At 42.6% G+C, this 24679-nt stretch overlaps 2 protein-coding genes across 2 annotated transcripts; both read right to left on the bottom strand.

Annotated features, from left to right (window-relative positions):
• Positions 1-278: 278 nt before the first annotated feature.
• LOC135712603 (uncharacterized) lies at positions 279-5600 on the bottom strand. Its single transcript, XM_065235554.1, has one exon. It carries the CDS (start codon positions 5598-5600, stop codon positions 279-281), a length of 5322 nt encoding a protein of 1773 aa, XP_065091626.1.
• A 1212-nt stretch (positions 5601-6812) lies between these two features.
• LOC135712602 (uncharacterized) lies at positions 6813-12134 on the bottom strand. Its single transcript, XM_065235553.1, has one exon. It carries the CDS (start codon positions 12132-12134, stop codon positions 6813-6815), a length of 5322 nt encoding a protein of 1773 aa, XP_065091625.1.
• Between the last annotated feature and the right edge of the window lie 12545 nt (positions 12135-24679).

Raw genomic sequence — 24679 nt, 5'->3', positions numbered from 1 at the left:
TGATGATCATGACGAAAAACCCGAATACAAGTAACCGAAGACATAAGGTTGCCAGTATAACTAGATAATTTCGCCTGAACGGGCGAAAATGCGGTGCTGTATGGGCTCGCTACCAAAAACTTCACATTATGTTTCATCATACCCGCCGCCTTGAAGCAATTCAATATTTTACAAACAATCTTAGAGATGACAACTAACAGGTATGTAAATTCAATTCAAGAGAAATTCTAGCTTAATTAATCTAATTTAATCTTCTTAATCTATTTTCAGCAGATGATTCACGGGTCGATCTCCTCGGGAAGTCGATGTCCATCGCCGGATTCCGCGGAAACGTCAGGAAGCAAGCAGATTTTCGTTATTGGACGGGTAATTATTCCTCTTGCAGTGCGAAGCGTGACCACACGAGTTATTTGATCCGTTCCAGGGCGCAGATCGACTATTCTGGCTAGCGGCCAGCGAATTGGTGCTAGCTGCTCATTGACGATGACGACCATTCGTCCCGGTTGGATGGAGTTGTTGCGCTCCGCCGATTTCGTGTCCTTTTGGAGTTCCTGCAGGTATTCCTTACGCCAGTGGATCCAGAATTGCTGTACGTGCAGTTGCAGCTTGTGGTAGTGCTCCAGTCGACTCTCCGTGATGTGCAGCAGGTCTGGGTCGGGCAAGGCGTGCATGGAGGTGCCGATTAGGAAATGAGCCGGAGTGAGTGCAGCCAAATCATTGGGATCATCCGACATCGGCAGAAGTGGCCTTGAATTCATCACGGCTTCGATTTGGCAGAGGACAGTGGCCATATCCTCGTAGCTCAACCGCGACGCACCTAGTTGACGGAATAAATGCCTCTTGGCTACCTTGACGGCCGCCTCCCACAAGCCTCCAAAGTGGGGGGCTTTTGGCGGAGTGAAATGCCACACTATTCCCTCCTCGGCGCAGGTGGATACTATTGTTTCTCTCTCGTTACGTTTCCGAAAAATTTCGAACATTTCGGTGAGTTCTCCCTTGGCGCCTTCGAAGTTCTTTCCATTGTCCGAATGTATGTGGCTTGGTCGTCCACGTCGAGCAATAAACCGTCGCAAGGCAGCGATGAAGGCTTGGGTTGATAAATCGCAAACCAATTCCAAGTGGACTGCTTTTGTTACGAAGCATACGAAGAGGCACAGGTAAGTTTTTACAGGTGCGGCTCGCTTGTGGATTGGTCGTAAGTATAGAGGTCCAGCGTAATCTACGCCAGTGACGGAGAACGGGCGACCTGGCGTGATTCTCGAGGTAGGTAGCTGGCCAATTTGCTGCTGTGCTGGAACGGGATTAAGGCGCACGCAGCGAAAGCAGTTGCGGACTGTAGAGCGTACTAATTGGCGGCCACGTATTGGCCAAAATTCCTCACGTATGGCTGTTAGTAGAAGGCGCCCGCCGCCGTGAAGAAGGTTAAGGTGATAGTACTTGGCTATTAGGCTGGAAAGTGGGTGGTTGGCTGGGAGGAGGGCAGGGTGTTTTGTCTGATAGGGCAATTGCGAAAGGTTTAATCGGCCTCCAACTCTCAATATCCCTTCAGGATCAATGAAAGGATTCATTCGGCGAATGCATGATCGTTTGGGTAAAACATTCCTGTCTTTAATGGCTTTGATTTCATCCCGAAACGCATCTCTCTGGGCAAGGCGGATTAGCAACGATTTGGCTCGTGCTAAATGCTCGACGGTGTTTGCTTCTTGGCTTGGCTCAGTGGTGGGAATATGTTGAGTTCTGGCTTTGATACGGGCATTGTTGATGAAGCGCAAACAGTAGGCAGTCACGTGCAGCAAGCGACGGTAGGTACTCCAGCGGACGAATAACGGATTGGGCTCTGGGGTTGTATGAACGATTGCGACGACTTGCTTTGCCTCAAGTGCTTCTTCAGGAACGTTAGGTGGTCTTGATATTGGCCAGGATCTCGACTGTTCGGATAACCATGACGGCCCACGCTTCCACAAATCGCTGCGCAGAAATTCTCCAACGGAAAGACCTCGGGACACTAGGTCAGCAGGGTTCTCCACCCCGGAAATATGGTTCCACTGGCATCCATGCGTGAAATGCTGCACCTCAGACACACGGTTGGCGACAAAAGTTTTCCAAACGTTGGGTGGAGAGCGAAGCCACTGCAGCGTGACAGCAGAATCGGACCAGAAGAACGCTGCAGAAATGGGTATGTCGATGGCTTGTCTGATACGGTGATACAAGTGCGCTGCAAGGACAGAGGCGCACAACTCCAGGCGAGGGATGGTTAGACGCTTGAGAGGTGATACTCTGGATTTCGACATGAGCAGTTGGACAGACACTTCTCCCTGGTCATTTTCGCAGCGAGCGTAAGTACATGCTCCGTACGCCGATTCCGATGCATCCGCGAAGGTGTGAAGCTTAACTCGGGAGTTTGGAAGAAAAGCGTAGCGTTCAGCTCGGAAGGATGAGATGAGGGGGTACTCATTGCAAATACTCTCCCATCTGATGCGAATGGAATCGGGAACTGGTTCGTCCCAATCCGAAGAAAGCAACCACAACTCCTGCATAAGGATTTTTGCGCGTACGACTACAGGAGCTATCAGTCCTAGAGGGTCAAACAGCTTGGCGATATCCGATAGTATCGATCTCTTCGTAGGTGGAGCGTCACGTAGCTGGATCGCTGAATCAAATCGAAAGGCATCATTTTCGGGCTCCCAGACGATTCCTAGTGCCTTAATGGACTCGTTGGGGGTAAAGCAAAGCGTTGACTGGGTGCCGATGTGCTCTTTGTCCAATCCCTGCAGAACTTCGAAACGACTGGACGTCCACTTACGCAAGTCGAATCCACCCCGTTGCATCAAATCTTCTAATTGCTCACGGAGACTGATCGCTTCTTCTATGGAATTGGCACCACCGATGAAATCATCTACGTAGAAGCTTTTTCGCAACGCTGGTCCGGCGAGAGGAAATGCATCGCCTTCATCTATAGCTAGCTGCTGAAGCACACGGGTTGCCAAGAACGACGAAGGAGCAAGACCGTAAGTAACGGTAAGCAGCTCGAAAACATGGATAACTGTGCTGGCAGAAACTCGCCACAGGATGCGTTGCAGATGGGTGTCGTCAGGGTGTACCAGAACTTGTCTGTACATTTTTGCTATGTCCGCGACAAGTGCAACCAAGAAGGTGCGAAACCTTAAAAGAATCGTTATGAGGTCATCCTGTACTACAGGACCTACACAGAGCGCCTCATTGAGCGAGTGGCCAGTCGAGGTTTTAGCCGAGCCGTCGAACACTACTCGGAGCTTCGTTGTTGTGCTCGACTCCTTCAGCACGGGATGGTGTGGCAAATAGTATGCTGTAGAATTGCCTTCGTTGTCGGACTCGACCAACCGCATATGGCCGAGGGACAGGTACTCCTTCAAGAATTTGTGGTAATCCTCCTTCAGTGTTGGGCTCCTCTCAAATCTCCGCTCCAGCATTTCGTATCGACGATAGGCGTTGATCTGGGACTCTCCCATCATGGCTTCGAATTCAGGTTTTCGTGGCAGTCGAACCATGTAACGACCCTCAGCGGTGCGGGTCGTCGTGGACTTGAAGAGAGATTCACAGTAGCGCTCCTCAACCGAATAATTGTCCTTCATTGACAGGTCCTCCGTTTTCCAAAAACGTTCGATACTCTCCTCTAACGTTACCGTCGAAACGTTCAGGATACTGTACGAGAGAGAATATGGAGTGGGCGATTGATTGGGCTGTGTTAGTGCAGAACCGGTTACCACCCATCCGAAGACGCTTTTCACAAGTAGCGGACGATGTTCACCAAGATGAATGCGAACGGCGCTGGGGAAGAAGGATTGAAAATGTTTTGCCCCGAGAACCATATCGATGCGCTGGCTCTTGTTGAATCCAGGATCAGCAAGGGCTAACTCTTCGGGAATCTGCCAATCATCAGTGGAGATGTCGTGCGCCGGAAGATTTGCTGTTACCTTGTTCATGACTAAGAACTTGATTTCGGCTTCGAAGTTTCCATTCCTTGACTTGACTTGCGCCACGATGGACTCACGTACCGACTGCTCAAGCTGGCCGGCTCCCTGTATAGTCACATCCACATTTGTTTTCTTCAGTCGTAGTTGACGGGCCATACGCTCACTGACGATGTCAGGCTGCGATCCGCTGTCCAAAAGTGCACGAACCAGATGACCCTGACCAAAGGCATCAACGACTCTCACCAGAGCTGTCAGAAGAAAGACGTTCTCCTTGGGATGTTGAATCGGAACGCTGACTTCACAATCTGGAACATTTTCGATGGCTGCGACCGCAGATTGAATAGGATTTCCCATCGAAGAAGTTGGATGATTTTGGTGAGCCTGTACCACAGCAGATGTACTCGGGACGGGTGCGTCAGAAGTGGCTCCCTGGGTTCCATCGCTAGTACCGGCATGCAAAAGAGAGTGGTGGCGTCGATTGCAATGTTTGCAGTTGAAGTCGGACGAACAATTTTTCGCTATGTGTTCTCCTTTCAAACAGTTGTGGCAGAGTCGCTTCTTCATAGCAAGTTGCTGACGTTGTGCCACCGAGAGACCAAGGAACTTTTGGCACCTGCTGATGTAATGTTCTTGCGAGCACACTGGACATTTGACCATCGCTTTGGTAGTAGAAGCACACGAAGTAAGCCGAAATTGCTGCTGTCGTTTTGCCCCATGATACGAACTTGGAATGGATGGAGGAGCATGGTGGTTGACTGAAATATATTCCAGCACACGTACTCGTCGCTGCAGAAAGTCGATGAGGCACGGGTAGTCCGGATTCTCCACGGTCGATGCGTGCACCTCCCACGCCTTGAGAGTGTCGTCATGTAGCCGAGTACAGAGCAGATGCTCAAGAATGCTGCTCCATTGACCGGTAGGTTCCCCCATCTGCCTCAAGGTCTTCGTGTGGCGTTCGAACTCGTCCACCAAGGCGTGCAGCGTCGATGATGTCTCCTTCTTCATGCGTTGAATATCGAAGAGTGCCTGCAAATGTCGCTTCTTCAAAAGATAATCGTTCGCATAGCGCTTTACCAAAGTATCCCAAGCCAAGTTGTAGTTCGCTGCACTGATTGCGATCGTTTCAATTAGCTGTGCAGCTTCCCCTTTCACTGCGGCTTTCAAGTAATGAAACTTTTGAATTTCTGGCACGTCGGGATTTGCGTGAATTAAAGCCAAGAACGTGTCATGGAAACCCAACCACTGCATATAGTCCCCATCGAACTCGGGGAGTGAAATTGTGGGCAGCTTTAACCCAGAGAGAGCGGAATTATGGCCAATAGGTTGAGGGATTCGAGCGTCATTAGAAAGAACAGGAAGTTTAGATGTTAGATCGGCTTTTATTGCGAACAGCCTCTCTTCAAAGGCAGTACGTACCTCCTCATGCATTCGCTTACCTTGTTCGTCCTGCTCGATGGACTCCAGCTCCGTCTGCACGTCCTCCAACCTAGCCCAAACGTTTTCTATGTGGTCCAGCCGAATCTGAACCTGTCTTGCGTCCCTCGCAGCATCGTAGGCCTCAAGAAATGCCTCAGCCCGACCCAGAGCAGCGAGAAGACTCTCCCTCCGTGAAAGCAGCGCTTGGTTGTTGCTCCTGGGTTCTTCCATAGTGCAGCGACGAATCCAACTCCAACGGGATGTAGCCAAGAATGACGAGCACTAGTCCAAGGCTTAGCGTGCCTTGATTTAATCAAAATCTTCAGGTATTCGACGAAACAGCCACCGAGATGAAAATCAATGCGCTGAATACGCAACTGTATGCTTGATGCACGTGCGTAGCGATGTAGAAAATGCGCGGCTTGGCTGAAGAATGCTCCAGAAGAAAGCCTCAATTGTCCGCCGAAGAACAGAAGCGGACCTGTATTGTGATCCACACAATGAAACAGCTCGAAGATGGCGCCGGATGGCCAACGTGGTGTGCCCCAATCAAGGATGGCGGCAATCGAGTTCTCGAACCTTCGAGACAGGTGCTTGAACGGAAAGAAACGAAGATCTAAAGCGTACCTGAGAGATACGTGGGAAGAATCGGACAGGTAATTACCTGGAATCCGATTGAGCGAGCCTTGTATCAAATACAAATCAGAAAAACTCGAACAATCGACAGCTAGCAGGTGCTTCACCTTCGACCAGCAATGGCGCGTTCAGCCGGTCTTCTATTGTTCCGGACTGGAATAATGGCGGTCCCGTAGTGTCCACCGGCCGTTTATCCTGGTCACGGCACCAAAAAATGTTCAAACTTACTCCTACGTTGTGTCTCAACTTTACGAATTGTGGCCACAGCACGGCCCCAGTGTGCGCACAGGGAAGAAAGTGCATACGATGCACTTCACAATAGCAGAGATGCCAGTACTCCGAATGTCACTGACAAGACGACCAGAGCAATACACACACTTGCAGGTTTTGGATTGCACCAAACTTAGAACAAGAAGAGTTCTTCCACACCTTTTATTTCACCAGAAATATTAAGTTTAAATTTTAGGTTTATTCACTTTGAGCTACTACTAAAGACTGACTGATCTAAACAAATGATGATGGGAGGAAATGATGATCATGACGAAAAACCCGAATACAAGTAACCGAAGACATAAGGTTGCCAGTATAACTAGATAATTTCGCCTGAACGGGCGAAAATGCGGTGCTGTATGGGCTCGCTACCAAAAACTTCACATTATGTTTCATCATACCCGCCGCCTTGAAGCAATTCAATATTTTACAAACAATCTTAGAGATGACAACTAACAGGTATGTAAATTCAATTCAAGAGAAATTCTAGCTTAATTAATCTAATTTAATCTTCTTAATCTATTTTCAGCAGATGATTCACGGGTCGATCTCCTCGGGAAGTCGATGTCCATCGCCGGATTCCGCGGAAACGTCAGGAAGCAAGCAGATTTTCGTTATTGGACGGGTAATTATTCCTCTTGCAGTGCGAAGCGTGACCACACGAGTTATTTGATCCGTTCCAGGGCGCAGATCGACTATTCTGGCTAGCGGCCAGCGAATTGGTGCTAGCTGCTCATTGACGATGACGACCATTCGTCCCGGTTGGATGGAGTTGTTGCGCTCCGCCGATTTCGTGTCCTTTTGGAGTTCCTGCAGGTATTCCTTACGCCAGTGGATCCAGAATTGCTGTACGTGCAGTTGCAGCTTGTGGTAGTGCTCCAGTCGACTCTCCGTGATGTGCAGCAGGTCTGGGTCGGGCAAGGCGTGCATGGAGGTGCCGATTAGGAAATGAGCCGGAGTGAGTGCAGCCAAATCATTGGGATCATCCGACATCGGCAGAAGTGGCCTTGAATTCATCACGGCTTCGATTTGGCAGAGGACAGTGGCCATATCCTCGTAGCTCAACCGCGACGCACCTAGTTGACGGAATAAATGCCTCTTGGCTACCTTGACGGCCGCCTCCCACAAGCCTCCAAAGTGGGGGGCTTTTGGCGGAGTGAAATGCCACACTATTCCCTCCTCGGCGCAGGTGGATACTATTGTTTCTCTCTCGTTACGTTTCCGAAAAATTTCGAACATTTCGGTGAGTTCTCCCTTGGCGCCTTCGAAGTTCTTTCCATTGTCCGAATGTATGTGGCTTGGTCGTCCACGTCGAGCAATAAACCGTCGCAAGGCAGCGATGAAGGCTTGGGTTGATAAATCGCAAACCAATTCCAAGTGGACTGCTTTTGTTACGAAGCATACGAAGAGGCACAGGTAAGTTTTTACAGGTGCGGCTCGCTTGTGGATTGGTCGTAAGTATAGAGGTCCAGCGTAATCTACGCCAGTGACGGAGAACGGGCGACCTGGCGTGATTCTCGAGGTAGGTAGCTGGCCAATTTGCTGCTGTGCTGGAACGGGATTAAGGCGCACGCAGCGAAAGCAGTTGCGGACTGTAGAGCGTACTAATTGGCGGCCACGTATTGGCCAAAATTCCTCACGTATGGCTGTTAGTAGAAGGCGCCCGCCGCCGTGAAGAAGGTTAAGGTGATAGTACTTGGCTATTAGGCTGGAAAGTGGGTGGTTGGCTGGGAGGAGGGCAGGGTGTTTTGTCTGATAGGGCAATTGCGAAAGGTTTAATCGGCCTCCAACTCTCAATATCCCTTCAGGATCAATGAAAGGATTCATTCGGCGAATGCATGATCGTTTGGGTAAAACATTCCTGTCTTTAATGGCTTTGATTTCATCCCGAAACGCATCTCTCTGGGCAAGGCGGATTAGCAACGATTTGGCTCGTGCTAAATGCTCGACGGTGTTTGCTTCTTGGCTTGGCTCAGTGGTGGGAATATGTTGAGTTCTGGCTTTGATACGGGCATTGTTGATGAAGCGCAAACAGTAGGCAGTCACGTGCAGCAAGCGACGGTAGGTACTCCAGCGGACGAATAACGGATTGGGCTCTGGGGTTGTATGAACGATTGCGACGACTTGCTTTGCCTCAAGTGCTTCTTCAGGAACGTTAGGTGGTCTTGATATTGGCCAGGATCTCGACTGTTCGGATAACCATGACGGCCCACGCTTCCACAAATCGCTGCGCAGAAATTCTCCAACGGAAAGACCTCGGGACACTAGGTCAGCAGGGTTCTCCACCCCGGAAATATGGTTCCACTGGCATCCATGCGTGAAATGCTGCACCTCAGACACACGGTTGGCGACAAAAGTTTTCCAAACGTTGGGTGGAGAGCGAAGCCACTGCAGCGTGACAGCAGAATCGGACCAGAAGAACGCTGCAGAAATGGGTATGTCGATGGCTTGTCTGATACGGTGATACAAGTGCGCTGCAAGGACAGAGGCGCACAACTCCAGGCGAGGGATGGTTAGACGCTTGAGAGGTGATACTCTGGATTTCGACATGAGCAGTTGGACAGACACTTCTCCCTGGTCATTTTCGCAGCGAGCGTAAGTACATGCTCCGTACGCCGATTCCGATGCATCCGCGAAGGTGTGAAGCTTAACTCGGGAGTTTGGAAGAAAAGCGTAGCGTTCAGCTCGGAAGGATGAGATGAGGGGGTACTCATTGCAAATACTCTCCCATCTGATGCGAATGGAATCGGGAACTGGTTCGTCCCAATCCGAAGAAAGCAACCACAACTCCTGCATAAGGATTTTTGCGCGTACGACTACAGGAGCTATCAGTCCTAGAGGGTCAAACAGCTTGGCGATATCCGATAGTATCGATCTCTTCGTAGGTGGAGCGTCACGTAGCTGGATCGCTGAATCAAATCGAAAGGCATCATTTTCGGGCTCCCAGACGATTCCTAGTGCCTTAATGGACTCGTTGGGGGTAAAGCAAAGCGTTGACTGGGTGCCGATGTGCTCTTTGTCCAATCCCTGCAGAACTTCGAAACGACTGGACGTCCACTTACGCAAGTCGAATCCACCCCGTTGCATCAAATCTTCTAATTGCTCACGGAGACTGATCGCTTCTTCTATGGAATTGGCACCACCGATGAAATCATCTACGTAGAAGCTTTTTCGCAACGCTGGTCCGGCGAGAGGAAATGCATCGCCTTCATCTATAGCTAGCTGCTGAAGCACACGGGTTGCCAAGAACGACGAAGGAGCAAGACCGTAAGTAACGGTAAGCAGCTCGAAAACATGGATAACTGTGCTGGCAGAAACTCGCCACAGGATGCGTTGCAGATGGGTGTCGTCAGGGTGTACCAGAACTTGTCTGTACATTTTTGCTATGTCCGCGACAAGTGCAACCAAGAAGGTGCGAAACCTTAAAAGAATCGTTATGAGGTCATCCTGTACTACAGGACCTACACAGAGCGCCTCATTGAGCGAGTGGCCAGTCGAGGTTTTAGCCGAGCCGTCGAACACTACTCGGAGCTTCGTTGTTGTGCTCGACTCCTTCAGCACGGGATGGTGTGGCAAATAGTATGCTGTAGAATTGCCTTCGTTGTCGGACTCGACCAACCGCATATGGCCGAGGGACAGGTACTCCTTCAAGAATTTGTGGTAATCCTCCTTCAGTGTTGGGCTCCTCTCAAATCTCCGCTCCAGCATTTCGTATCGACGATAGGCGTTGATCTGGGACTCTCCCATCATGGCTTCGAATTCAGGTTTTCGTGGCAGTCGAACCATGTAACGACCCTCAGCGGTGCGGGTCGTCGTGGACTTGAAGAGAGATTCACAGTAGCGCTCCTCAACCGAATAATTGTCCTTCATTGACAGGTCCTCCGTTTTCCAAAAACGTTCGATACTCTCCTCTAACGTTACCGTCGAAACGTTCAGGATACTGTACGAGAGAGAATATGGAGTGGGCGATTGATTGGGCTGTGTTAGTGCAGAACCGGTTACCACCCATCCGAAGACGCTTTTCACAAGTAGCGGACGATGTTCACCAAGATGAATGCGAACGGCGCTGGGGAAGAAGGATTGAAAATGTTTTGCCCCGAGAACCATATCGATGCGCTGGCTCTTGTTGAATCCAGGATCAGCAAGGGCTAACTCTTCGGGAATCTGCCAATCATCAGTGGAGATGTCGTGCGCCGGAAGATTTGCTGTTACCTTGTTCATGACTAAGAACTTGATTTCGGCTTCGAAGTTTCCATTCCTTGACTTGACTTGCGCCACGATGGACTCACGTACCGACTGCTCAAGCTGGCCGGCTCCCTGTATAGTCACATCCACATTTGTTTTCTTCAGTCGTAGTTGACGGGCCATACGCTCACTGACGATGTCAGGCTGCGATCCGCTGTCCAAAAGTGCACGAACCAGATGACCCTGACCAAAGGCATCAACGACTCTCACCAGAGCTGTCAGAAGAAAGACGTTCTCCTTGGGATGTTGAATCGGAACGCTGACTTCACAATCTGGAACATTTTCGATGGCTGCGACCGCAGATTGAATAGGATTTCCCATCGAAGAAGTTGGATGATTTTGGTGAGCCTGTACCACAGCAGATGTACTCGGGACGGGTGCGTCAGAAGTGGCTCCCTGGGTTCCATCGCTAGTACCGGCATGCAAAAGAGAGTGGTGGCGTCGATTGCAATGTTTGCAGTTGAAGTCGGACGAACAATTTTTCGCTATGTGTTCTCCTTTCAAACAGTTGTGGCAGAGTCGCTTCTTCATAGCAAGTTGCTGACGTTGTGCCACCGAGAGACCAAGGAACTTTTGGCACCTGCTGATGTAATGTTCTTGCGAGCACACTGGACATTTGACCATCGCTTTGGTAGTAGAAGCACACGAAGTAAGCCGAAATTGCTGCTGTCGTTTTGCCCCATGATACGAACTTGGAATGGATGGAGGAGCATGGTGGTTGACTGAAATAGATTCCAGCACACGTACTCGTCGCTGCAGAAAGTCGATGAGGCACGGGTAGTCCGGATTCTCCACGGTCGATGCGTGCACCTCCCACGCCTTGAGAGTGTCGTCATGTAGCCGAGTACAGAGCAGATGCTCAAGAATGCTGCTCCATTGACCGGTAGGTTCCCCCATCTGCCTCAAGGTCTTCGTGTGGCGTTCGAACTCGTCCACCAAGGCGTGCAGCGTCGATGATGTCTCCTTCTTCATGCGTTGAATATCGAAGAGTGCCTGCAAATGTCGCTTCTTCAAAAGATAATCGTTCGCATAGCGCTTTACCAAAGTATCCCAAGCCAAGTTGTAGTTCGCTGCACTGATTGCGATCGTTTCAATTAGCTGTGCAGCTTCCCCTTTCACTGCGGCTTTCAAGTAATGAAACTTTTGAATTTCTGGCACGTCGGGATTTGCGTGAATTAAAGCCAAGAACGTGTCATGGAAACCCAACCACTGCATATAGTCCCCATCGAACTCGGGGAGTGAAATTGTGGGCAGCTTTAACCCAGAGAGAGCGGAATTATGGCCAATAGGTTGAGGGATTCGAGCGTCATTAGAAAGAACAGGAAGTTTAGATGTTAGATCGGCTTTTATTGCGAACAGCCTCTCTTCAAAGGCAGTACGTACCTCCTCATGCATTCGCTTACCTTGTTCGTCCTGCTCGATGGACTCCAGCTCCGTCTGCACGTCCTCCAACCTAGCCCAAACGTTTTCTATGTGGTCCAGCCGAATCTGAACCTGTCTTGCGTCCCTCGCAGCATCGTAGGCCTCAAGAAATGCCTCAGCCCGACCCAGAGCAGCGAGAAGACTCTCCCTCCGTGAAAGCAGCGCTTGGTTGTTGCTCCTGGGTTCTTCCATAGTGCAGCGACGAATCCAACTCCAACGGGATGTAGCCAAGAATGACGAGCACTAGTCCAAGGCTTAGCGTGCCTTGATTTAATCAAAATCTTCAGGTATTCGACGAAACAGCCACCGAGATGAAAATCAATGCGCTGAATACGCAACTGTATGCTTGATGCACGTGCGTAGCGATGTAGAAAATGCGCGGCTTGGCTGAAGAATGCTCCAGAAGAAAGCCTCAATTGTCCGCCGAAGAACAGAAGCGGACCTGTATTGTGATCCACACAATGAAACAGCTCGAAGATGGCGCCGGATGGCCAACGTGGTGTGCCCCAATCAAGGATGGCGGCAATCGAGTTCTCGAACCTTCGAGACAGGTGCTTGAACGGAAAGAAACGAAGATCTAAAGCGTACCTGAGAGATACGTGGGAAGAATCGGACAGGTAATTACCTGGAATCCGATTGAGCGAGCCTTGTATCAAATACAAATCAGAAAAACTCGAACAATCGACAGCTAGCAGGTGCTTCACCTTCGACCAGCAATGGCGCGTTCAGCCGGTCTTCTATTGTTCCGGACTGGAATAATGGCGGTCCCGTAGTGTCCACCGGCCGTTTATCCTGGTCACGGCACCAAAAAATGTTCAAACTTACTCCTACGTTGTGTCTCAACTTTACGAATTGTGGCCACAGCACGGCCCCAGTGTGCGCACAGGGAAGAAAGTGCATACGATGCACTTCACAATAGCAGAGATGCCAGTACTCCGAATGTCACTGACAAGACGACCAGAGCAATACACACACTTGCAGGTTTTGGATTGCACCAAACTTAGAACAAGAAGAGTTCTTCCACACCTTTTATTTCACCAGAAATATTAAGTTTAAATTTTAGGTTTATTCACTTTGAGCTACTACTAAAGACTGACTGATCTAAACAAATGATGATGGGAGGAAATGATGATCATGACGAAAAACCCGAATACAAGTAACCGAAGACATAAGGTTGCCAGTATAACTAGATAATTTCGCCTGAACGGGCGAAAATGCGGTGCTGTATGGGCTCGCTACCAAAAACTTCACATTATGTTTCATCAAAGATTTTTAACAAAAGAAAAGCAGTCTTCATATAGGACATTAAAAACCATCTCGGATTGTTGGTTGTTCTTAGTAACGTTCAACCTGCTTGCAAACGGGGTGATTGGGTTTAGAATCGAAAAAAAAATCGGCGTAGAAACTACCTTATTAAAAAGGGGAAGCCTGGCTCAAAGTTTCCCCATGAGACACGGCAATGAGTCTTAACACCTGAAATCTGATGTCTGTGTTAGGATATCCAAACTTTTTTTTTTTTTTTTTGCGCTTTGTAGTGACTACTCCATAATGGTTGAGTTTGCAATAATTTCTACTTGTAGAAACAATTTCAGGCCAATCTGAAGGTTGGGGTCAGAGATAGAGCGATTTGCCTGTTTTACTGTTGTGTAATAAATCTATTACGATTTTTTTTTAATTAACGGCACAACAAATCAAGCTGAAATTTTCACAGAAGGCAGTTGGTAGTGACCTCTACTTGTAGAAAAAATTTCAGGACAATCTAATGCTTGTTGTTTGAGATAGAGTGATTTCCCCGTTTTACGTTTTTTGTGGAATAATTATACTTTTTTGTGTAATAAACCTATCAATATTTTTTAAAAATTAACGGCTCAACTCATCAAGCTGAAATTTTCACAGAAGACAGTTGGTAATGACTTCTACTTGTAGAAAAAATTTCAGGCCAATCTGATGTTTGTTGTTTGAGATAGAGTGATTTCCCCGTTTTACGTTTGTTGTGGAATAATTATACTTTTTTGTGTAATAAACCTATCACTATTTTTTAAAAATTAACGGCACAACTCATCAAGCTGAAATTTTCTCTGAAGGCAGATGGTAGTTACTTCTACTTGTAGAAAAAATTTCAGGCCAATCTGATGTTTGTTGTTTGAGATAGAGTGATTTCCCCGTTTTACGTTTTTTGTGGAATAATTATACTTTTTTGTGTAATAAACCTATCACTATTTTTTAAAAATTAACGGCACATCTCATCAAGCTGAAATTTCCACAGAAGGCAGATGGTAATTACTTCTACTTGTAGAAAAAATTTCAGGCCAATCTGATGTTTGTTGTTTGAGATAGAGTGATTTCCCCGTTTTACGTTTTTTGTGGAATAATTATACTTTTTTGTGTAATAAACCTATCACTATTTTTTAAAAATTAACGGCACAACTCATCAAGCTGAAATTTTCTCTGAAGGGAGATGGTAATGACTTCTACTTGTAGAAAAAATTTCAGGCCAATCTGATGTTTGTTGTTTGAGATAGAGTGATTTCCCCGTTTTACGTTTGTTGTGGAATAATTATACTTTTTTCTGTAATAAACATATCACTATTTTTTTTTAAATTAACGGCACAACTCATCAAGCTGAAATTTTTACAGCAGGCAGTTGGTAATGACTTCTCTTTGTAGAAAAATTTTCAGGCCAATCTGATGTTTGTTGTTTGAGATAGAGTGATTTCCCCGTTTTACGTTTGTTGTGGAATAATTAAACTTTTTTCTGTAATAAACTTATCACTATTTTTTAAAAATTAATGGCACAACTTATCAAGCTGAAATTTTTATAGAAGGCAGATGGTAATGACATCTACTTGTAGAAAAAATTTCAGGCCAATCTGACGGTTGGGGTTAGAGATAGAGTGATTTCCCCGGTTTACTTTTGTTGTGGAAAAAAATAATTGAAGATTTTTAACAAAAGAAAAGCAGTCTTCATATAGGACATTAAAAACCATCTCGGATTGTTGGTTGTTCTTAGTAACGTTCAACCTGCTTGCAAACGGGGTGATTGGGTTTAGAATCGAAAAAAAAATCGGCGTAGAAACTACCTTATTAAAAAGGGGAAGCCTGGCACAAAGTTTCCCCATTAGACACGGCAATGAGTCTTAACACCTGAAATCTGATGTCTGTGTTAGGAAATCCAAACTTTTTTTTTTTTTTTTTTTGCGCTTTGTAGTGACTACTCCATAATGGTTGAGTTTGCAATAATTTACTGTTGTGTAATAAACCTATCACTATTTTTTTAAAAATTAACGGCTCAACTCATCAAGCTGAAATTTTCACAGAAGACAGTTGGTAATGACTTCTACTTGTAGAAAAAATTTCAGGCCAATCTGATGTTTGTTGTTTGAGATAGAGTGATTTCCCCGTTTTACGTTTGTTGTGGAATAATTATACTTTTTTGTGTAATAAACCTATCACTATTTTTTAAAAATTAACGGCACAACTCATCAAGCTGAAATTTTCTCTGAAGGCAGATGGTAATGACTTCTACTTGTAGAAAAAATTTCAGGCCAATCTGATGTTTGTTGTTTGAGATAGAGTGATTTCCCCGTTTTACGTTTTTTGTGGAATAATTATACTTTTTTGTGTAATAAACCTATCACTATTTTTTAAAAATTAACGGCACATCTCATCAAGCTGAAATTTCCACAGAAGGCAGATGGTAATTACTTCTACTTGTAGAAAAAATTTCAGGACAATCTGATGTTTGTTGTTTGAGATAGAGTGATTTCCCCGTTTTACGTTTGTTGTGGAATAATTAAACTTTTTTCTGTAATAAACTTATCACTATTTTTTAAAAATTAATGGCACAACTTATCAAGCTGAAATTTTTATAGAAGGCAGATGGTAATGACATCTACTTGTAGAAAAAATTTCAGGCCAATCTGACGGTTGGGGTTAGAGATAGAGTGATTTCCCCGGTTTACTTTTGTTGTGGAAAAAAATAATTGAAGATTTTTAACAAAAGAAAAGCAGTCTTCATATAGGACATTAAAAACCATCTCGGATTGTTGGTTGTTCTTAGTAACGTTCAACCTGCTTGCAAACGGGGTGATTGGGTTTAGAATCGAAAAAAAAATCGGCGTAGAAACTACCTTATTAAAAAGGGGAAGCCTGGCTCAAAGTTTCCCCATGAGACACGGCAATGAGTCTTAACACCTGAAATCTGATGTCTGTGTTAGGGAATCCAAACTTTTTTTTTTTTTTTTTTTTTTTTTGCGCTTTGTAGTGACTACTCCATAATGGTTGAGTTTGCAATAATTTCTACTTGTAGAAACAATTTCAGGCCAATCTGAAGGTTGGGGTTAGAGATAGAGCGATTTGCCTGTTTTACTGTTGTATAATAAATCTATTACGATTTTTTTTAATTAACGGCACAACAAATCAAGCTGAAATTTTCACAGAAGGCAGTTGGTAGTGACCTCTACTTGTAGAAAAAATTTCAGGACAATCTAATGCTTGTTGTTTGAGATAGAGTGATTTCCCCGTTTAACGTTTATTGTGGAATAATTATACTTTTTTGTGTAATAAACCTATCACTATTTTTTAAAAATTAACGGCACAACTCATCAAGCTGAAATTTTCTCTGAAGGCAGATGGTAATGACATCTACTTGTAGAAAAAATTTCAGGCCAATCTGATGTTTGTTGTTTGAGATAGAGTGATTTCCCCGTTTTACGTTTGTTGTGGAATAATTATACTTTTTTGGTGTAATAAACTTATCACTTTTTTTTTAAAAATTAATGGCACAACTTATCAAGCTGAAATTTTTTTAGAAGGCAGTTGGTAATGACATCTACTTGTAGAAAAAATTTCAGGCCAATCTGACGGTTGGGGTTAGAGATAGAGTGATTTCCCCGGTTTACTTTTGTTGTGGAAAAAAATAATTGAAGATTTTTAACAAAAGAAAAGCAGTCTTCATATAGGACATTAAAAACCATCTCGGATTGTTGGTTGTTCTTAGTAACGTTCAACCTGCTTGCAAACGGGGTGATTGGGTTTAGAATCGAAAAAAAAATCGGCGTAGAAACTACCTTATTGAAAAGGGGAAGCCTGGCTCAAAGTTTCCCCATGAGACACGGCAATGAGTCTTAACACCTGAAATCTGATGTCTGTGTTAGGGAATCCAAACTTTTTTTTTTTTTTTTTTTTTTTTTTTTGCGCTTTGTAGTGACTACTCCATAATGGTTGAGTTTGCAATAATTTCTACTTGTAGAAACAATTTCAGGCCAATCTGAAGGTTGGGGTTAGAGATAGAGCGATTTGCCTGTTTTACTGTTGTGTAATAAATCTATTACGATTTTTTTTTAATTAACGGCACAACAAATCAAGCTGAAATTTTCACAGAAGGCAGTTGGTAGTGACCTCTACTTGTAGAAAAAATTTCAGGACAATCTAATGCTTGTTGTTTGAGATAGAGTGATTTCCCCGTTTTACGTTTTTTGTGGAATAATTATACTTTTTTGTGTAATAAACCTATCACTATTTTTTAAAAATTAACGGCACAACTCATCAAGCTGAAATTTTCACAGAAGACAGTTGGTAATGACTTCTACTTGTAGAAAAAATTTCAGGCCAATCTGATGTTTGTTGTTTGAGATAGAGTGATTTCCCCGTTTTACGTTTGTTGTGGAATAATTATACTTTTTTGTGTAATAAACCTATCACTATTTTTTAAAAATTAACGGCACAACTCATCAAGCTGAAATTTTCTCTGAAGGCAGATGGTAGTTACTTCTACTTGTAGAAAAAATTTCAGGCCAATCTGATGTTTGTTGTTTGAGATAGAGTGATTTCCCCGTTTTACGTTTTTTGTGGAATAATTATACTTTTTTGTGTAATAAACCTATCACTATTTTTTAAAAATTAACGGCACATCTCATCAAGCTGAAACTTCCACAGAAGGCAGATGGTAATAACTTCTACTTGTAGAAAAAATTTCAGGCCAATCTGATGTTTGTTGTTTGAGATAGAGTGATTTCCCCGTTTAACGTTTGTTGTGGAATAATTATACTTTTTTGTGTAATAAACCTATCACTATTTTTTAAAAATTAACGGCACAACTCATCAAGCTGAAATTTTCTCTGAAGGCAGATGGTAATGACTTCTACTTGTAGAAAAAATTTCAGGCCAATCTGATGTTTGTTGTTTGAGATAGAGTGATTTCCCCGTTTTACGTTTGTTGTGGAATAATTATACTTTTTTCTGTAATAAACTTATCACTATTTTTTTAAATTAACGGCACAACTCATCAAGCTGAAATTTTTACAGCAGGCAGTTGGTAATGACTTCTCTTTGTAGAAAAATTTTCAGGCCAATCTGATGTTTGTTGTTTGAGATAGAGTGATTTCCCCGTTTTACGTTTGTTGTGGAATAATTATACTTTTTTGTGTAATAAACTTACACTGATAGGCAAAATAAAGTGCCCACCCCATCATTTTTGAAATTTCTCTCATTTATTTGGTTCAAATTCAAATAAACACACCGTAGTCTGTTTCGATGTCTTACCTTTATTATTCTTTTAAAGTTACACCTATGGAATACTGAAAATATAAAGTTTTACTTGAAGTAAAAGAAAATCAATTTGGATTGAAAAAGAAAACAGTGACAAAAAAAAGTGCCCACTTCAAAAATCGGTATGTTTTCGATAAGTTTCCATCGGAAAACCCCTCGATTGTTTTTGTTTTGAAAGTTTGACATGTATTGAAGCAAACGGGTGGAACTGGTGCATTTGTACACGTGATCGCATTTGAATCAGTTGAAAAAAATGGAGGACGTAGTGATTTCGAAAGCAATTCCCGTGTGTATCCGAAAATTGGTTGTTCGTGATGTGCAAAACGGTGAATCGCACCGGTCTGTCGCTAGGAAGTACAATATCAGCAAAACAGCGGTCGGGAAAATTCTGCAGAAAATGAAATCGTTCGGATCAGTGGTGGATCGCCCTGGCAGAGGCAGGATGCGCAAAACGGATGCGAGAACGGACACCAAGATCATGCGTGAAGTGAAGAAGAACCCGAAGGTAACTGTCCGCGAGATCCAGGAGGCTCTTCAGCTAACAGTTTCCAGTCGAACTGTTCGTCGCCGTCTCGTAGCACAGGGGTTGAACAGCAAAGTTGCTCGGAAGCGCCCATTTATCAGCAAGGCAAACAAAGTCAAACGGCTTAAGTTTGCTAAGGAGCATGCTGATAAGCCCCTAGAGTTCTGGAAAACGGTTCTCTGGACGGACGAATCAAAATTCGAACTGTTCAACCGGAAGCGACGGGTTCGTGTGTGGTGTAGATCGGGTGAGGAGCTTCAGGAGCGCCACATACAAGGCACGGTGAAGCATGGAGGAGGAAATGTGATGGTCTGGGGGTGCTTTTCGTGGGGTGGAGTGGGAAGCCTGGTGAAAATCGACGGGATAATGACGGCAGATTCCTACATCGACATCCTGCGGGAAAATCTGGAAGTTTCGCTGATCCAGACGGGCCTTGAGGAGAAATTCGTATTCCAGCAGGACAACGATCCGAAGCATACTGCCAAGAAGACTAAGTCTTTCTTCCGGTCATGTCGAATTAAACCACTGGAATGGCCTCCACAAAGCCCGGACCTCAACCCCATCGAGAATTTGTGGGCGATTCTCGATGCCAGGGTTGACAAAACTGGTGTTACCAATAAAAATAACTATTTTGAAGCCCTGGAGCGCGCCTGGGAAGAACTAGATCCACAGCACCTGAAGAATCTAGTGGAGAGCATGCCGAAGCGCCTGCAGCTGGTCCTGAAGGCCAAAGGAGGACACATTAACTATTAGGCTGGTATTCTTTTACTTTATTTTATGTTTTCTGGAGTTAAAATGCAGTGGGCACTTTTTTTTGTCACTGTTCTTTTTTACACCCATTTTGATTTTTTTTTCTTCGAGTCAGTCTCTTCTTTTTATCTGGTATTCTATAAGTGAAACTTAAAAAGAATATAAAGAATAAGATATAAAAAATACTACAGTGTATTTACTTTAATTTGAACCAAATAAATGAGAGAAATTCAAAAAATGATGGGGTGGGCACTTTATTTTGCCTATCAGTGTATCACTATTTTTTAAAAATTAATGGCACAACTTATCAAGCTGAAATTTTTATAGAAGGCAGATGGTAATGACATCTACTTGTAGAAAAAAATTCAGGCCAATCTGACGGTTGGGGTTAGAGATAGAGTGATTTCCCCGGTTTACTTTTGTTGTGGAAAAAATTAATTGAAGATTTTTAACAAAAGAAAAGCAGTCTTCATATAGGACATTAAAAACCATCTCGGATTGTTGGTTGTTCTTAGTAACGTTCAACCTGCTTGCAAACGGGGTGATTGGGTTTAGAATCGAAAAAAAAATCGGCGTAGAAACAACCTTATTAAAAAGGGGAAGCCTGGCTCAAAGTTTCCCCATGAGACACGGCAATGAGTCTTAACACCTGAAATCTGATGTCTGTGTTAGGGAATCCAAACTTTTTTTTTTTTTTTTTTTTTTTGCGCTTTGTAGTGACTACTCCATAATGGTTGAGTTTGCAATAATTTCTACTTGTAGAAACAATTTCAGGCCAATCTGAAGGTTGGGGTTAGAGATAGAGCGATTTGCCTGTTTTACTGTTGTGTAATAAATCTATTACGATTTTTTTTTAATTAACGGCACAACAAATCAAGCTGAAATTTTCACAGAAGGCAGTTGGTAGTGACCTCTACTTGTAGAAAAAATTTCAGGACAATCTAATGCTTGTTGTTTGAGATAGAGTGATTTCCCCGTTTTACGTTTTTTGTGGAGTAATTATACTTTTTTGTGTAATAAACCTATCACTATTTTTTAAAAATTAACGGCACAACTCATCAAGCTGAAATTTTTACAGCAGGCAGGAGGTAATAACTTCTCTTTGTAGAAAAATTTTCAGGCCAATCTGATGTTTGTTGTTTGAGATAGAGTGATTTCCCCGTTTTATGTTTGTTGTGGAATAATTATACTTTTTTGTGTAATAAACCTATCACTATTTTTTAAAAATTAACGGCGCAACTCATCAAGCTGAAATTTTCTCTGAAGGCAGATGGTAATGACTTCTACTTGTAGAAAAAATTTCACGCCAATCTGATGTTTGTTGTTTGAGATAGAGTGATTTCCCCGTTTTACGTTTTTTTGTGGAATAATTATACTTTTTTGTGTAATAAACCTATCACTATTTTTTAAAAATTAACGGCACAACTCATCAAGCTGAAATTTTCACAGAAGACAGTTGGTAATGACTTCTACTTGTAGAAAAAATTTCAGGCCAATCTGATGTTTGTTGTTTGAGATAGAGTGATTTCCCCGTTTTATGTTTGTTGTGGAATAATTATACTTTTTTGTGTAATAAACCTATCACTATTTTTTTTAAATTAATGGCGCAACTCATCAAGCTGAAATTTTCTCTGAAGGCAGATGGTAATGACTTCTACTTGTAGAAAAAATTTCACGCCAATCTGATGTTTGTTGTTTGAGATAGAGTGATTTCCCCGTTTTACGTTTTTTGTGGAGTAATTATACTTTTTTGTGTAATAAACCTATCACTATTTTTTAAAAATTAACGGCACAACTCATCAAGCTGAAATTTTCTCTGAAGGCAGATGGTAATGACTTCTACTTGTAGAAAAAATTTCACGCCAATCTGATGTTTGTTGTTTGAGATAGAGTGATTTCCCCGTTTTACGTTTTTTTGTGGAATAATTATACTTTTTTGTGTAATAAACCTATCACTATTTTTTAAAAATTAACGGCACAACTCATCAAGCTGAAATTTTCACAGAAGACAGTTGGTAATGACTTCTACTTGTAGAAAAAATTTCAGGCCAATCTGATGTTTGTTGTTTGAGATAGAGTGATTTCCCCGTTTTACGTTTGTTGTGGAATAATTATACTTTTTTGTGTAATAAACCTATCACTATTTTTTAAAAATTAACGGCACAACTCATCAAGCTGAAATTTTCTCTGAAGGCAGATGGTTATTACTTCTACTTGTAGAAAAAATTTCAGGCCAATCTGATGTTTGTTGTTTGAGATAGAGTGATTTCCCCGTTTAACGTTTGTTGTGGAATAATTATACTTTTTTGTGTAATAAACCTATCACTATTTTTTAAAAATTAACGGCACATCTCATCAAGCTGAAATTTTCACAGAAGACAGTTGGTTATGACTTCTACTTGTAGAAAAAATTTCAGGCCAATCTGATGTTTGTTGTTTGAGATAGAGTGATTTCCCCGTTTTATGTTTGTTGTGGAATAATTATACTTTTTTGTGTAATAAACCTATCACTATTTTTTTTAAATTAACGGCGCAACTCATCAAGCTGAAATTTTCTCTGAAGGCAGATGGTAATGACTTCTACTTGTAGAAAAAATTTCACGCCAATCTGATGTTTGTTGTTTGAGATAGAGTGATTTCCCCGTTTTACGTTTGTTGTGGAATAATTATACTTTTTTGTGTAATAAACCTATCACTATTTTTTAAAAATTAACGGCACAACTCATCAAGCTGAAATTTTCTCTGAAGGCAGATGGTTATTACTTCTACTTGTAGAAAAAATTTCAGGCCAATCTGATGTTTGTTGTTTGAGATAGAGTGATTTCCCCGTTTTACGTTTTTTGTGGAATAATTATACTTTTTTGTGTAATAAACCTATCACTATTTTTTTTAAATTAACGGCACATCTCATCAAGCTGAAATTTTCACAGAAGGCAGATGGTAATTACTTCTACTTGTAGAAAAAATTTCAGGCCAATCTGATGTTTGTTGTTTGAGATAGAGTGATTTCCCCGTTTAACGTTTGTTGTGGAATAATTATACTTTTTTGTGTAATAAACCTATCACTATTTTTTAAAAATTAACGGCACAACTCATCAAGCTGAAATTTTCTCTGAAGGCAGATGGTTATTACTTCTACTTGTAGAAAAAATTTCAGGCCAATCTGATGTTTGTTGTTTGAGATAGAGTGATTTCCCCGTTTTACGTTTTTTGTGGAATAATTATACTTTTTTGTGTAATAAACCTATCACTATTTTTTTTAAATTAACGGCACATCTCATCAAGCTGAAATTTTCACAGAAGGCAGATGGTAATGACTTCTACTTGTAGAAAAAATTTCAGGCCAATCTGATGTTTGTTGTTTGAGATAGAGTGATTTCCCCGTTTTACGTTTGTTGTGGAATAATTATACTTTTTAGTGTAATACACCTATCACTATTTTTTAAAAATTAACGGCACAACTCATCAAGCTGAAATTTTTACAGCAGGCAGTTGGTAATGACTTCTACTTGTAGAAAAAAAATTCAGGCCAATCTGATGTTTGTTGTTTGAGATAGAGTGATTTCCCCGTTTTACATTTGTTGTGGAATAATTATACTTTTTTGGTGTAATAAACTTATCACTATTTTTTAAAAATTAATGGCACAACTAATCAAGCTGAAATTTTTATAGAAGGCAGTAGGTAATGACATCTACTTGTAGAAAAAATTTCAGGCCAATCTGACGGTTGGGGTTAGAGATAGAGTGATTTCCCCGGTTTACTTTTGTTGTGGAAAAAATTAATTGAAGATTTTTAACAAAAGAAAAGCAGTCTTCATATAGGACATTAAAAACCATCTCGGATTGTTGGTTGTTCTTAGTAACGTTCAACCTGCTTGCAAACGGGGTGATTGGGTTTAGAATCGAAAAAAAAATCGGCGTAGAAACTACCTTATTAAAAAGGGGAAGCCTGGCTCAAAGTTTCCCCATGAGACACGGCAATGAGTCTTAACACCTGAAATCTGATGTCTGTGTTAGGGAATCCAAACTTTTTTTTTTTTTTTTTTTTGCGCTTTGTAGTGACTACTCCATAATGGTTGAGTTTGCAATAATTTCTACTTGTAGAAACAATTTCAGGCCAATCTGAAGGTTGGGGTTAGAGATAGAGCGATTTGCCTGTTTTACTGTTGTGTAATAAATCTATTACGATTTTTTTTTAATTAACGGCACAACAAATCAAGCTGAAATTTTCACAGAAGGCAGTTGGTAGTGACCTCTACTTGTAGAAAAAATTTCAGGACAATCTAATGCTTGTTGTTTGAGATAGAGTGATTTCCCCGTTTACCGTTTTTTGTGGAATAATTATACTTTTTTGTGTAATAAACCTATCACTATTTTTTAAAAATTAACGGCACATCTCATCAAGCTGAAATTTCCACAGAAGGCAGATGGTAATTACTTCTACTTGTAGAAAAAATTTCAGGCCAATCTGATGTTTGTTGTTTGAGATAGAGTGATTTCCCCGTTTAACGTTTGTTGTGGAATAATTATACTTTTTTGTGTAATAAACCTATCACTAGTTTTTTTAAATTAACGGCACAACTCATCAAGCTGAAATTTTCTCTGAAGGCAGATGGTAATGACTTCTACTTGTAGAAAAAATTTCAGGCCAATCTGATGTTTGTTGTTTGAGATAGAGTGATTTCCCCGTTTTACGTTTGTTGTGGAATAATTAAACTTTTTTCTGTAATAAACTTATCACTATTTTTTAAAAATTAATGGCACAACTTATCAAGCTGAAATTTTTATAGAAGGCAGATGGTAATGACATCTACTCGTAGAAAAAATTTCAGGCCAATCTGACGGTTGGGGTTAGAGATAGAGTGATTTCCCCGGTTTACTTTTGTTGTGGAAAAAAATAATTGAAGATTTTTAA

Source organism: Ochlerotatus camptorhynchus, unplaced genomic scaffold, assembly GCF_037179485.1.
Source record: "Ochlerotatus camptorhynchus isolate MF236.1 unplaced genomic scaffold, CSIRO-AGI_Acam_v1.1 ptg000494l, whole genome shotgun sequence".
Lineage (NCBI taxonomy): Eukaryota > Metazoa > Arthropoda > Insecta > Diptera > Culicidae > Ochlerotatus > Ochlerotatus camptorhynchus.
Note: the sequence above shows the minus strand (reverse complement) of the source record. Positions and strands in the feature narration are given on the sequence as shown.

Bases quoted from the DNA above. Each gene is read 5' to 3' on its own strand.
- LOC135712602 (XM_065235553.1), bottom strand. From the start codon at position 12,134: ATGGAAGAACCCAGGAGCAACAACCAAGCGCTGCTTTCACGGAGGGAG.
- LOC135712603 (XM_065235554.1), bottom strand. From the start codon at position 5,600: ATGGAAGAACCCAGGAGCAACAACCAAGCGCTGCTTTCACGGAGGGAG.